At 41.0% G+C, this 13,538-nt stretch overlaps 1 protein-coding gene across 1 annotated transcript in view; it reads right to left on the bottom strand.

Moving 5' to 3' along the window:
• Positions 1-13,538, bottom strand: part of SDC2 (syndecan 2) — a 60,389-nt gene that overhangs the window by 2,786 nt on the left and 44,065 nt on the right. The window contains exons 2-4 of the mRNA XM_058038605.1: positions 9,360-9,471; positions 1,657-1,790; positions 751-886 (exon numbers count right to left, since the gene is read on the bottom strand). Coding sequence (XP_057894588.1) covers positions 751-886; positions 1,657-1,790; positions 9,360-9,471 — 382 coding nt within the window. The remainder of the gene's footprint in view (positions 1-750; positions 887-1,656; positions 1,791-9,359; positions 9,472-13,538) is intronic.

Raw genomic sequence — 13,538 nt, forward strand, 5'->3', positions numbered from 1 at the left:
CTTCCACTGATGTGGATTTAAGGTTATTTCACATTTTGATTCTCACAGGAAGATGTGGTCCAAAACTATGTGATTTTCACGGCTCCCAACTCCCTTTCCAAATACATGGGGGGAAAGTACACCTGTAAACACTGTCCTTAGGCCAAAAAAAAAATCTCACAGGTAATGAAAACATTAGTGGCCAGCTTGTGCCTCCCTGGGTTATGCATAGACTCTACATAGAGTCTATATTAGACTATATTATAGAGTCTATAAATGAAGTCTATAGAAATAGACTCTATTTATCTGAAGGGATTTCTGTGCCATAATGGATTGTGCCTATCCATCCCTTTCCATCCACCCATGTCTGCCATGAGCTCCTCCCAAGCAGTGTTCATCTGCACCACATCGATCAGACAGCAATGTGCTCTTGGGAGGTGAGAAATACATTTCTGCATTACAAGCATGAATCAAATTCCAACTCCTTTTCTGAGCTGTGAAAGCTCCAGATACTCAGCCAGCAGTGTTCAACTTGTGGGCATCATATCAATTAGCAACAGACTTCACTATTAAGTATTTCCCCAAGATGCCAAATTTATTCTCATCAAATCAACTAATGGCTACCCACTATGAATGTGCTTAGTAATAATGTGTTTAATGGTATGAATCTGCCAAGAAAACTCAAATGTTGAGCTTGCATTATTTGATACGGATCCTCTCTGTTTTCCATTTTATTTCTGGTGAGATAGACCTTGGCAAACCCTGCCTCACCTGCCAGAACTTCTGTTCTCTGGAAGAGGTTTTCTGAGTGCTTCTGAGTGAGCACGTCCGTGTCATCCCCTGGCTCATCGCTCTTTTTCTTGCCATCCACCTCCGGCCTTTCCTCTTTATCAATTTCTTCAGGTGACTGTGGCACAAAAAAGAAAACTGAGCATTGCTTACAGAGAGGGCAGAGCACAAGCTGGCACAGTCACGGCCTGCTGTGGGCAGTCACGTAGCTGTGGCTTCATGCACATACTGCACAATACCAACACATAGGAAGCTTTTAGAGCACAGAAAGCTGGTCTAGACATTGTAATTGGATCTATTTGTCGTCATCATGTCAGAATGAAAAACACCACCCATAAGTTTAAAACCTCCAAAAGTACATTTAGCAAACAGCTCTTAATATTGCCTGTGTTTATCAGAATAACAGCCTCTGAAAGAAATAACAACTCTGAAATTAACAAATCAGATATGTTATATGCAGAACACCTTTGAGAGTAACTTAGACAGTATCATCTATGGTGGTAGAAGGAAATACTAAAATACTTAATGGAACCTGCAGAGTGTTCAAACTACAGCCAAACCATACAGCATTCTCTTTTGAGAAGGAAGGTTTCACAAAGAATTTTTAAGTAACTCTTTGAGAAATATAAAAAAACATACAGCTCTGACTCAAAGGTATCATGATACATTATTGTGCATCTCTCTTTTCTTTCATGTGAAATCCAGATGTTGCCACACAGACTTTCTAGTAGGAATGAAAACAAACAGCTCTGTAGTCATTTAGCAGGCTGTAGTAGTAAGTGAAGTTTAGGGGTGCTTTTTAATCCATATAAATAGAAGACTTAACATCAAACCATCAAAAATGTACAGTGGAATCATTTTAAATGCTCTTGCTCTCCAGCCACGCACCTTTGTTTGTGCAGGCACCTTGGTCTGCATTTTCACTGTGGTGGTCTCAGCCCTGGATGCATCACTAGTTGTCGGTAACTTTGGAACTGTTCTGGATGTTGTTATCACTGCACTATCCTCATCTTCCTCAGCACCTGGAGACAAAATGTAACACTTCATTGACCTGTGAAATTCTTTCAGACCAATTACATTTTTTGTTATGACACCACCAAGGTAGAGATGGTTGCACAGCCCACCCTAGGCAAGGGCCTAGATGACAATGCCTACTAAGATAAAGATGTGTGTGCAAACAGTGCACCCAAACTGCCAGGGGGATACTTGCCCCAAGTGATCCCCTGAAAATGGGAGTGCATCAGCTGGTATAAGTAGCAACCAGAAAATTACCATGACACTTTTCAAACAGAAGAACCCTTCCTGAAAATGGGTATGAAAAAAAGCTTTAACACTTGCAATAGGGGCAGAAAGTCCGGAGTGAAGGCAGCAGCCATCAGGCCTGTGTGACATGGGCAGACCCCAGTGCCAGGGGTTCTGATGAGGTCCCATGGCATCAGGGGCTCTGCTGGAGCTTGGCAGGGCCACCCCCCACCCTGTGGTTACCCTCGGCAGCTACCTCCAGCTTCCCCAGAGCCACCATGGCACCCCCAGCACCCACACCCTGGGGTGCAGAGGCTCCTCCTGGGCGTGGTGGGGCCCCAGCTCACATGGGGGTACCCAAGTCTCCAACAGCCAGGGTGTGTGGACAGAGGGTCCTGCACACTCAGACAAGGGGAGCTTCCACACCCATGGCCTGTGAGAGGGGCAGCCGTGAGCACGTGACACACACTGGATCAGTTACAGAAAGTGATTGAGAAATTTATTGTTCCCATTTGATAAATGGCAGGCATTGTGGTTGTCTGTTGTACTGTTGATATTAAGCCTAAAAGTACAGTTCAGTGATTGCTAGTTAATTACATACCATAAATAAATCAATACACTTCTTTATCCTTACTTAAACCATATGAACTGAACAGTTTTTATCTGTCACACACTGCTTCAACAGAATTTCTCTTCTACAGCACATCTGTTGAATTCAGTTTTATCTACAGGAGGATTACTACTACTTTATGTTTCAGTCACTAGGAATTCACATGGCTTTAAACTCCACATAATTCAGAAGGTCTTTTCTTTTGAACTGAGTAAGAGGACAAAAAACTCCCTAAAGATTACCTTAAATTTAATTTCCTCCACATTCAAAGCCGTGCTGGAGTATGAAGGCTCCTTTAGAATAAGGTAATGGACATGTCTAATAAATATCCTTTAGTGATAGTGAAAGGAAGAAGACACAGGAAAGAGACTAAATTATTAGCAAAGCCTGAAAGAGGAAAAAAGAATTGGCCCATTCTTGGACCACTCCTTAGGAATCTCAATGTGTTCTGCTCGTTACAGGCACCGGTTGCCCAAGTAACCCCTGGGTAATAAATCTAGCAAATGTGCATAAGAATAGTTCCTAACAAATAAAACGCTGTACAACAGAATAGTATGACTCACTCATTCCAAACTGATTTTTTAATTTGTTTTTTTAAAGAAAGAAGACAGGCTGAAAATATGAGCACAATAATGATGTTTTGAAGTCATGATCAAGAATTACATACATCTGGCATTTAAAGGAGAGACATTAACAAGACAACACCTAAAACAATCTCTGTATGGTAGAAAAGAAAATTTAGAATCATTAAAAAAAAGATACTGGCACAGAACAGTACTGGGAAAAAAGCTTTCAGAGATACCAAAATTACAACACAACTTCTAGAATGAAGACCTCACAACAAGAATCAAGTATTTTCCTGAAATGCAACTCTAAGATCAAAAAATCAACATCCTGCTTCAAAACAGAGGTGTGGAAAGGCATCCAACAGGAAAATTTTTCTGGCTCTGATTCAAGAGTTTTCTTTGAGAAATAATGGCTCACTGGATAGCTCAACCTACTTTATCTTCTGAAGTTCCTCCATATTACACAAAGCTTTCACAGGCAAGGAAATTAAAATTGATTATCAGATTAGAGATCTGATAAAACACATCTTCAGAGTGTATTTTCTTCTTTTATGAAATGTACAGAAATGTATTTTCTTCTTTTTATGAAATGAAAAGTCCTACTTAATCACAACTGCTCCTCCAAATCCTTAAATGCCACCTTTGCTTCAGGCAATTTTGTGTCTGCCAGACATAATGGAGAGCATTACAGCCTGAATCCCTTTGGCTAAGGAGGGTGCAGACCCATGTTCTCTCAACAACGGGCAACTAACTAATCTAATCCCTGGACTAGTCACTGGATTTGCACCACAGGTACCCAGCTCTTCTTCCATACAGCCTCAGTGGAATTCTGACAATCCCCAAAAAGTTGAAGCAACTATCATTTAGGCTTGATTTGGGTACCAGCTAAGACACATCCCCCATGGTTCCTGCTTTCTAGTTAGCTTTATCTAAACAGGTCTCTGCTTGGCATGGAATAGATCTAAACAAGGAAGACACTTCCCTTGCTGAACTGACAGTAGTATTTTTAGAATTACCTGTAAATAGGACTGAGAGACCAAAAAAAACCACTCACTAGTCCTCTCCAGAACATAGCAACAGCATTTCACACAGTATCATGTTCCCTAAAAAGCGCAAAAAAGATCTTCACTAAATCCAAGTAAGACTGGAAAGAAAAAGCCTACAGTGTCATGAGTGTGACTTCCAAATAGATTGTCAAGAGGAATACTGTGAAATGGTTGGAGTATAAGAACTTACTTCTTCCTCTGGAAAATATCACTGTTACTAAAGCTGGTTTCTGGATTTGGTCCACACGGATTTTGGTGCTGGCTATTCATTGCCTCAAATCCCAGTTATTGAGGGCAGCACAAAAACCCTGCAGTAATTAAACCCAAAACCCTTTGTGGTAGAGCTGAAAGCTCTCCACCATCACACACCCTCTTTTATCCACTGTAACTTCTTCAGGATGTCCAACTGCTGTCTTCATAGAGGCCAAAATAGCTCTAAACTGTGCTGTAGTATTGGAAATACCTTATCTAACCCTCAGTGACATGTCTATTAGCCACCCTTGGATGACAGGAATATGAATACTTTTTAACACTCTTAGTACTTGAGGAAACTTGTCAGGAAATCAAGATTGTGCCACCTTCAATTACTGCACAGAAAGTAGACATTACTGTATAGATAGTAGTATTTTTTGTAGAAAAAAGCCCACAGTAGTTAGCACTCTGACTTGCAAAGCAGGCAGTGATTAACACCTCCTATCAAAAAAATCAAATCATTTCACCCTTTCTTTTGGCATCCTCTTTGTCTGCTGCTGCACATCACACTCTGGGAGTACCACCACCACAAGCAAATCTGTGATAAGGTGGGCACACACATAACCACCATCTCTTTCACGCCTTCCATCTCTATCACCAATGTGACACAAACCAAAATTACATATTTTCAGCTGACTTATCTCACCTCCATTCACTGAACAGTCCCCAAAGCAACTCTTAATCAACATAACATTAGACACCCAGAGATGACACTGTGAACATAACTCTACGCCCTGCTAGGGAACTTCAGCTGAAATAAATTGAGACAGTGCAAGGATGTCACATCTCTGATAGCTCTTACACAAGGAAGAAAAAAACAAGAAATCAACAAAACTTGGAGGATTAAAAGGAATAGTCCTAACTATACTGAAGTATAAGATTCTGTCCAGCACATCAAGAATACACTTTCACAGTATCACAGTAGATTTCTATGTCAGAAGACCTGGAGAGCCAGGCAGTCAATATCATGAAGCATGCTTAGGGCTGGTTTAGCAGGTGGACAGAAGAAGTTCTTGCTCCAAGACAATGTGACAGACACTGATGAGTGGGACTGAAGCAAATGGAAGGTGAATCCTTGCTGTGCTGCCTGCACTGCAACAGGGGGAGCAGGCAGGGGAAGCACACCAGGAGAGGTGTGCCTGCTGGGCATGCTGCCATAGGGCACCCATTCTGGCACCCACAGCTTCCCCAGCACCATGACACAGGTGCCCCAGCCACATCAGCCACATCAGCCCTGTCCCCCAGCCCCACACCCTGCTCCCACAGGACTCCCAAACTGCCTGCTGGCCTTGGAGGGCGGCGTCAGCTTCCCTCCCGGTCAACAGCCAAAGCAGATCTGCTCTTGGGTTTCTCAAAAAAGCTCCAACCCCACCACAACTTTTGTTCTAGAAGATTCCCCAGTCACAATGTCAGAATACACACAGTTCATCCTGAGCCAATGTTCTCAACTCAAGCTGCTATTGACTGAGAAATGTTAGGCTGGGGAAGAGAAGAAGGGGAAGGAAAAGCTTGCTTGATTTTCTCATATATATTACCATGAGTAATTTTAGAGAAGACACAAGAACAAGACAGAAGGTTTTTCAAAGAACTTGCAGATAAATCTGACAGGTGGTACCTTTCCTTCACGTAATGGGTAGTCCTGCTGCTTAGCAGCTACTTTCATTTATCTCCAAGACCAAGACTCTATTAAAATCTATTATGCCAGATGAAAAAGCAGTAATAGTTATAAAAGCATTTCAAGTTGTAGATAGGCTGGAAAACTTTCTACTTTTTATTACTATGTTACATAAAACACCAATGCAAAAAAGAGTGATGATAGACTGAAGCATCTCCTCAGAAACAGAGACTAAAACAAGGAAACAACAGACTAATTAAATCACTATGGATATTCTACTGTTGATATAGGAGAATCAGAAGGCAGGCATGGCTTCTCTGGAAACTGCTGACCCATGGATTCAGGTTCAACACTTGGGCAAATGCACAACAGTAGCTGAATGTACCCAAAAGAAAAAAAAAAAAAAAGAAAAAAGAAGCTATGGGAAGGTGGGAAGGGAAAGAAAAGAAAAATCAGAACACCATCCCCTTTGCTACTCCTTACAAAAAGCCCTCAGCCAATTTCTAGTTTGAAATGTGTCATGCCTACAGTGACATTTGTCCATGTTAATGCTGTTTGAAGACCTGCAAGGGCATTAATGGTGGTGCTGACAATTCCTGTTTATCTCCATAGGCCTGGCTGGCAGCTAACAATTTTCACAGCAAAGAAAGGAGTCAGCAATGTTGTCATCTTGGATCTGTTTTCTTGGACTATGCTTGCTACATAGCAAGAAAACCACGCTTGAGTGGGAAGGCTCTTCCTGCTAGGAACATTACATTACATCACTCAGTATCCATTAAAAGAGAGACTGAACATAAAATGAGAAACATTGATCAATGGTACATCTGCAGGATACTTTCTACAGAAAATAGAGAGCAGTAAGTATAGCTGGAGTAGGGTGCAAAGGATGCTACTTTGCTTCCCTGATCTAAAGACTTTTTGCTTGGTTCAAAAATATTAAATCTGGGTATACTGTCACATGAGCTCTTTGCAGGGGCATCCAGCTTGTCTCAGTCTTTCCTGTTTTCTTGTAGGAAAGAAACAGAGCCTGCCAGAGACAGCAGCAGTGCACTCCAACTTCCACCCATGGCTGAAAGCTGAGCACAGGAAAAGAATGAAGAAAGACAAGGTGTTACTGTTGGTGAAGTGTAGAGGTAGTTTCTCTCTTTTTGGCTTCACTTTTATCACAGAATTGTTAGGCTTGGAAAGGATCTCAGGAGATCATCCAGTCCAACCCCTCTGCCAAGGCAGGGTGACCTATAGCAAACTACAAAGGAATGTGTCCACGTGGGATTTGAATGTCTCCAAGGAGGGATACTCTACAACCTCCCTAGGCAGCCTGTGCCAGTGCTCTGCTTCCCTCAGTGTCAAGAAGTTCTTCCTGGTGTTGAGGTGTTCTAGTGTATGGCCATTGCTCCTTGTCCTGTCACTGGGCACCACTGACAAGAGTCTGGCACTGTCATCTTGGCATCTGCCTTTGAGGTATGAGGAGGGATCTCATCAACAGCTATAGCTGATGTGATCCCTTCTCAGGCCCAGCTCCCCCATCTCTCCTCAAGATGCTCCAGACCCCTCATCATCTTTGGGCCTCTCTCCAGTAGCTCCTTGTCTTTCCTGTACTGAGGAGCCCAGAACTGGACAGGGCTCTCCAGATGTGGCCTCACTGGGGCTGAGCAGAGGGGCAGGATCACCTCCCTCAACCTGCTGGCCACTGTTCCTGCTGCACCCCAGGACACCATTGGCACTCCTGGCCACGGGGGCACTGCTGGCTCATGGTCAGCTTGTCACCCACCAAAATTCCCTGGTCCTTCTCTGCAGAGCTGAGTCAACCCCCAGCCTATGCTGGTACTTGGAGTTATTATTCCTCCTCAGGTGCAGGATCCTATGCTTCCTTTGTTGAATCCTGGATAAGTAAGATGTGAAGCCAGTCCTTGTGTAGTCTTTTTCACTTCAAAAGCAGGTCTGAATTTTGAATCTTCCATATTAGAAACAGCCAGACACCACAGAGGGATGGAAAAAAAACTACACTAGACCATTCCTCATACAACTATTTATTGTCAACCTATTTCCTTTTCTGAAGCTTTCAAAGTCACCAGCATCTGAAGACATGACAGAATGGGATGCTGACTGAAAGCACATTTTTCTGGAGATCAGAATAGCCTTCAGACAGTCCTGGGGACTGAATGAAATCACTGATTCACTAATATACTCTTTTCAAATAAAATACTGAATTTCTCCTCAAACAGGTCTACATCAAGGAGGTCCAGTTAAGCCTCTGATCACCCTGGGATGTCAAGTTACCCCAACAGAAGACTCCCAAAACACAGGACATCATTCAGGTATGGATGATGGGCCTGGATTTTCCTGGCAACACAATCAGATGTCTGCAGAAAAAAACCCCAAAAATCCATCTGAAAAATCTCATGTGTGCCTTACAGTAACACAGACAAGGCACCAGAAGAAGGGTTCATGCTTTGAAAGTACACAAATTATACGTAAGCATCAAGACATAGTTAAAAAAAAGTAGAATAACAAACACACTGGGAAAATAAATGGGATTTCCACAACAGCTCAGCAAATATAACAATAAGGAAATGTCTTTTCCAGAACTACCACAAAATCCTGCATTTAGCTTTTAACATTTGGAGTCTCCAAGCAAGTCTAGAAGACACTCCTCAAAGAGACTTTTAAAGAGAAATTATTAAGGAGGTTTCACTGACACCTTTTTTGAAAATTTTTGAGATAGCTACATGTCTCTAATGAGCGTTTAAGTCTGAGAACTCAGGATGTTGTATTTAAGAATTTCTTTATTCATTATATGGATGTAATTTCCTCAGAGAAAACTCACAGTTTTGGCAGTATCTAGATTTCTAAATGTAAAAGAAAACAAGAAAAGGAATGGACACCATGTTTACGTGAACCTGACTGCATATAAGAGAAAACAAGAACGCTGCTGCTATGTTTTCCTACAGAGTGCTAAATTAGTACTATGTCATGGGAGAACTAAGCCTTCTCTAATCCTTATTTCTAAACTCCAGGGACATCTACACAGAAATCAGAGGGAATGGAGAGAGCCAGCAGAGAGAAAATAACGTGGTGAAATGATGCAACTCAGGAGTAAGAGTAAAAAGCGGAAAGTTAATACTTAAAACCCAGCCCACAGGGGTGCCCAGTGCTCTGTAAATAGCAAAGCACTTACAATATTCACTGCAAGTATTTCCCTCAAATAACTGCATTACTTTTTACACTTTTAAAAATCAATTTGTGACATGTTGTCTCACCTGAACCTGACCCAGAAGAATAATCATCATCATCAATTGGATAGACGCCTGATGCTTCTTCAACAGAGCTGTTGTCAAGGTATAAATCTTTATCAGAGGTCAAATCTGCTCTCTGGAAAACAGATAAGAGGGAATGGTTAAAAAGATACCAGTTCTCCAGCGCAGCAGTCTCTTCATCTTCAGTTCTATTTTCTAAGTTGATGGTGGCACACTGAAGTTTGTACTTTCAGTTTATGCCACGCATTCATCTAAGTTGTTAAAGAAATTTGTAAAAATTACAGCAGTGCAAAAAAAAAAATCCAAGGCTGCACAATGAAAACCACACTTCATCTCATTAAATGCATGAATGAATAAATAGGATTTGCAAATATACTCTGCAGAGCTTCTGTAACAAGAAGCAAATCCCAGGACTGAAGCCTTCTTTCAGGATCTCAAATATACAAATCTATAGGCTGTCACATGAAGTCTGTTCATTTGATCTCAGATGAGAAGGAACAAAAGGATGTATGACAAACTATCTCAGAGTTTAATCAAGACAAACCTCACTAAACTCTCTAGTAGTAGTTAGAATGAATGACTACAAATGTTTCTAAGACAGTGGTATTGATTAAGGATTATGACATTTCCAGCCAGATCAAACAGCATCATGCTCCAATTCCTAAATGAACATATCTCTCCTAAAATTTAACTGCATCTTCAACAGGCTAAAAATCAGGTTTCTTGTGACTATTACCACATTTCTACATCTGCAGATATTTCCCCACTAAAGACAGATTCTTTTAAAATGAGCTCAAAATAGAGCAAGGTATCAGCCACCTTTTAAATTGACAATTCAGGCTTAGAAAGACTAAGAATTGTCTGCCTCCACCTCAGCCTGTGCTTTCTTAACAGAGAATAAACTTTCTTGGGAGACCCAGGTATCCTGGATGACTGAGAATGTACCTGCCCCTATTAGTCCTATTACTTTAACCAGCACTTCTGTCAACGCCTGTGTGTCATGAATTTTGAAGAAAATATGACAATTATAAATGGAATTTCAAGTAAAAAAACCCCTAAATAACAAAATGCTACACCAAAATTCATGTATTCAGTATCTCATATAAGCACTCAATTCTGCTGCTCTGAGTCCCAAAGTTTTCCAATTTACTTATTACTGCATGGCATTGACTGCCCCTTTTGCTCCACCCACATTCACTGTAACTTTCCTGAAGGAGTACCAAACTGTGAATGGGGTAACTCCTGTATGCAAAGACTCATATCTGACTTTACAAGGTAACTTCTTCCTCAGAGATCCTCCCCAGAGGTCTAAAATTATTGTTAAAGACATCTATGATTTCCTTTCACGATTTTTTTCTGGCAACAGATTCCTGTTTAAAGCTTCTTCACGGCAGAACACTGCTCTTTAGTTTGATCTACAATAAAAAATTAACCTTATGAAAATCAGAAAAGCCATGCTGATTATTAATGTATTTCAGAGTAAAAGATCTTTGCATGGAGGAGGGATACTTAACACTTTTCTGAACAGCTCTGAACTAAAACAGTGTTACCCCTGCAGATCTCCTCTACAGAGGAAAGGAAAACCCACTTGATTCTTGGTCAAAGTCTACTCCTCCTATGGCCATCTTAGGTGGGGGATATATAGGAGGGGGAAACAGTGCCGTGTTATTAAGACAAGCTTACAAAAACCTGCTCTGATTCTGCTGCCGTTCGTTCACATGGTCTGCCTGGAACTGGCTGCACTCCAAAGCAGAAATTCAAGATGATGTCTGGTCACTGTCAAACAATTTAATTCCTTTAAAAGATGTCTCCAAGGGAAGTCATGAAGTACCTTAGTAGGTGTATAGGTTGTATTGTAATTAAGACACAGCTGAGGCTGTTTCCGTATAGGAAAACAACTCCCTGTCACAGGACAAATATCCTGCTCTTGATCCAGCTGCCACAATGGACCAAACCACTTCACCCTATTTTGCTTTCAGACACAATCATGGTACAAAACAGATCACTCCTCAATATCAGGCAGGAAAAAACAAAATTGTTTTAAAAGGACATGCAGGCGGTTGGCTGTGAGTATAGAAAAGGCATACAACAGTCAAAAGGTATCAGAGAGGCAGTGAGTGTTACCCAATGCTAAGTTGGGAAAAAAAATATAATATCTACATGCAGGAATTTCCCAGCAATGGAAGTTGCTCTTGGTAAGAGGTGAGAAACAGCCTGAGTTTACAAAAGTAAGGTAGTCTTCATGAGAACAGAAGCATCACCAGCCATGCCCAGAATTTTTAGTGTTCAGTAAAAATATGAACTTATCAATAAATTTATTCCCTAGACCATTTCCAACTTCTCTCTGTACCAGAAGCAAACTGTATCAGGAGGATTCAAAATATAAACACCAACTTCTCCTTCCCCACTCAAAACAACCAACCCGCTTTCTTGCTCTTTCCAGCCTCAGAGAACCCAGAAAAAACAGAAATTACTCGTGACAGTTCTTCTAACAACTCAGTTTCTGTAAGACAGATGAGCAGCTAACCCAACCCAGCCCAAGCTGCAAGTGCCTGGTCAGCCAGGCTCCCCACCATCATATTCACTCCCTTTCTTTCAATGAATTATGTCTCTTTGGCTGCCAAGAGCTTTCATTTCTCACTATGCTGAGATGTTCTCAGGATTTAAACCAGCTGAACACAGAGGAAGAGAAATGGAAGAGAACTCTGGGCAGCTTTCAGCAGGAATTTGAGTATCTGTTGTATTTTATTCTGAGGATACAAAGAATGCAATGTGAAACATTATTTAATATCTAGTACTGTGGATGGCACAACTCCGTCAGAAGGAGCAGACTATTGCCCACAGTCTTGCAGAACCAGCACAATATTTACTACAGGGAGAAATACACAGTGCAGTTAATTGCAAGCGCATTCAGATCAGCCATCTAGCTCCACTTGAGGAAGATGCTTTGCAGCCTCTCTGACGAGAGCCCCTTGCCTCAGTTCAGCCTGTTTCAGTACAAATTATTCTTGTCTGGTGGAACTTACGCAGGATGCAAGCATACTCTCAAATCAAAGGCAAAAGAGGCATATTCTAGCTTAAAAATCTACAAGCATCTGCACAGATAAATGCATTCACTGCACTGTCTTTGCAAGCAGGCTAACAGACTCGGGGTAGAAGTACCCCCTCTACACCCACAGCTTGCACCTTTTATCCCAGTTGCTCAGAAACACACAGATGCCTTAGGCCACTTGGAATGAAAACTGCCTTAAGGCTCAGAATAAAAAGAAAAGCCCAACAGTTAACAAAAAACCCACAGCCATTAAAAGAATTCAGTGAAGATTAAGCATAGAAAAATGAGAGAAAAATAGTGAAAATAAAAGAATACCTTATGGTGTTTAAGTCAGTACCAAGCACTGAAGCCATGCTTTACAATTCACCGGTAAAATATGTTAAAATAAACTTTATTTAGTATTTGCTCTAGAAATGTTTTCTCACTTGTCAGCGGGGAATCCATGGGGGTCCATGGATTACTTCCAGGATGTTCACAAAAGACAAGTTGGAAAAACAAATCTGTTGTCAGTAGGCTTGGACACAGAAAGGTCTGTACTAGCATTTCAATATATTTGGGAGGAAAATTTTTAAAGGTTAGCAAATTCTCGTTCCATAAAACTATTTTCAGGTATTATGAAGACCAAATATTTCAGTGACTATTTCCTGTGGCTAACAATTGAAATGAGAGCACTCATGTCACTTTTATGTAACAGCCTTATTTTCAGACCTATTAAAACGGCAGAACACCAGGCAAGGATGTCTCTGCTATCAGCCCTTTAATCTGGCCCTGAAGCCACAAAACTGCTTGTTACCTTTTGACAGACATTGCATTCTCGTCTATCATTGTTATCCCACTTACATTTTTATTCCAAGAATATAATGCTGCAAAATCCTGTGACCTAAATACTTCACATGCTACATGCCAATGATCACGGATTCCTGCCTGGTTATTGGCTACATTGGCATAAATCTAAATCTCATGGAAATAGCATAGATTAGCACCCATTTAGTACTAGATAAAATATATTTCCATACCAATAATATATTGAATTTGAAATCTCAATGTCTTTATGTTACTTTATTTTACATTTACAGTAGATTTTGTTTCAATAAACTGGGATCATGCAGGATATATTAAAAAAAAAAAAA

Source organism: Melospiza georgiana, chromosome 1 (assembly GCF_028018845.1).
Source record: "Melospiza georgiana isolate bMelGeo1 chromosome 1, bMelGeo1.pri, whole genome shotgun sequence".
Classification (NCBI taxonomy): domain Eukaryota; kingdom Metazoa; phylum Chordata; class Aves; order Passeriformes; family Passerellidae; genus Melospiza; species Melospiza georgiana.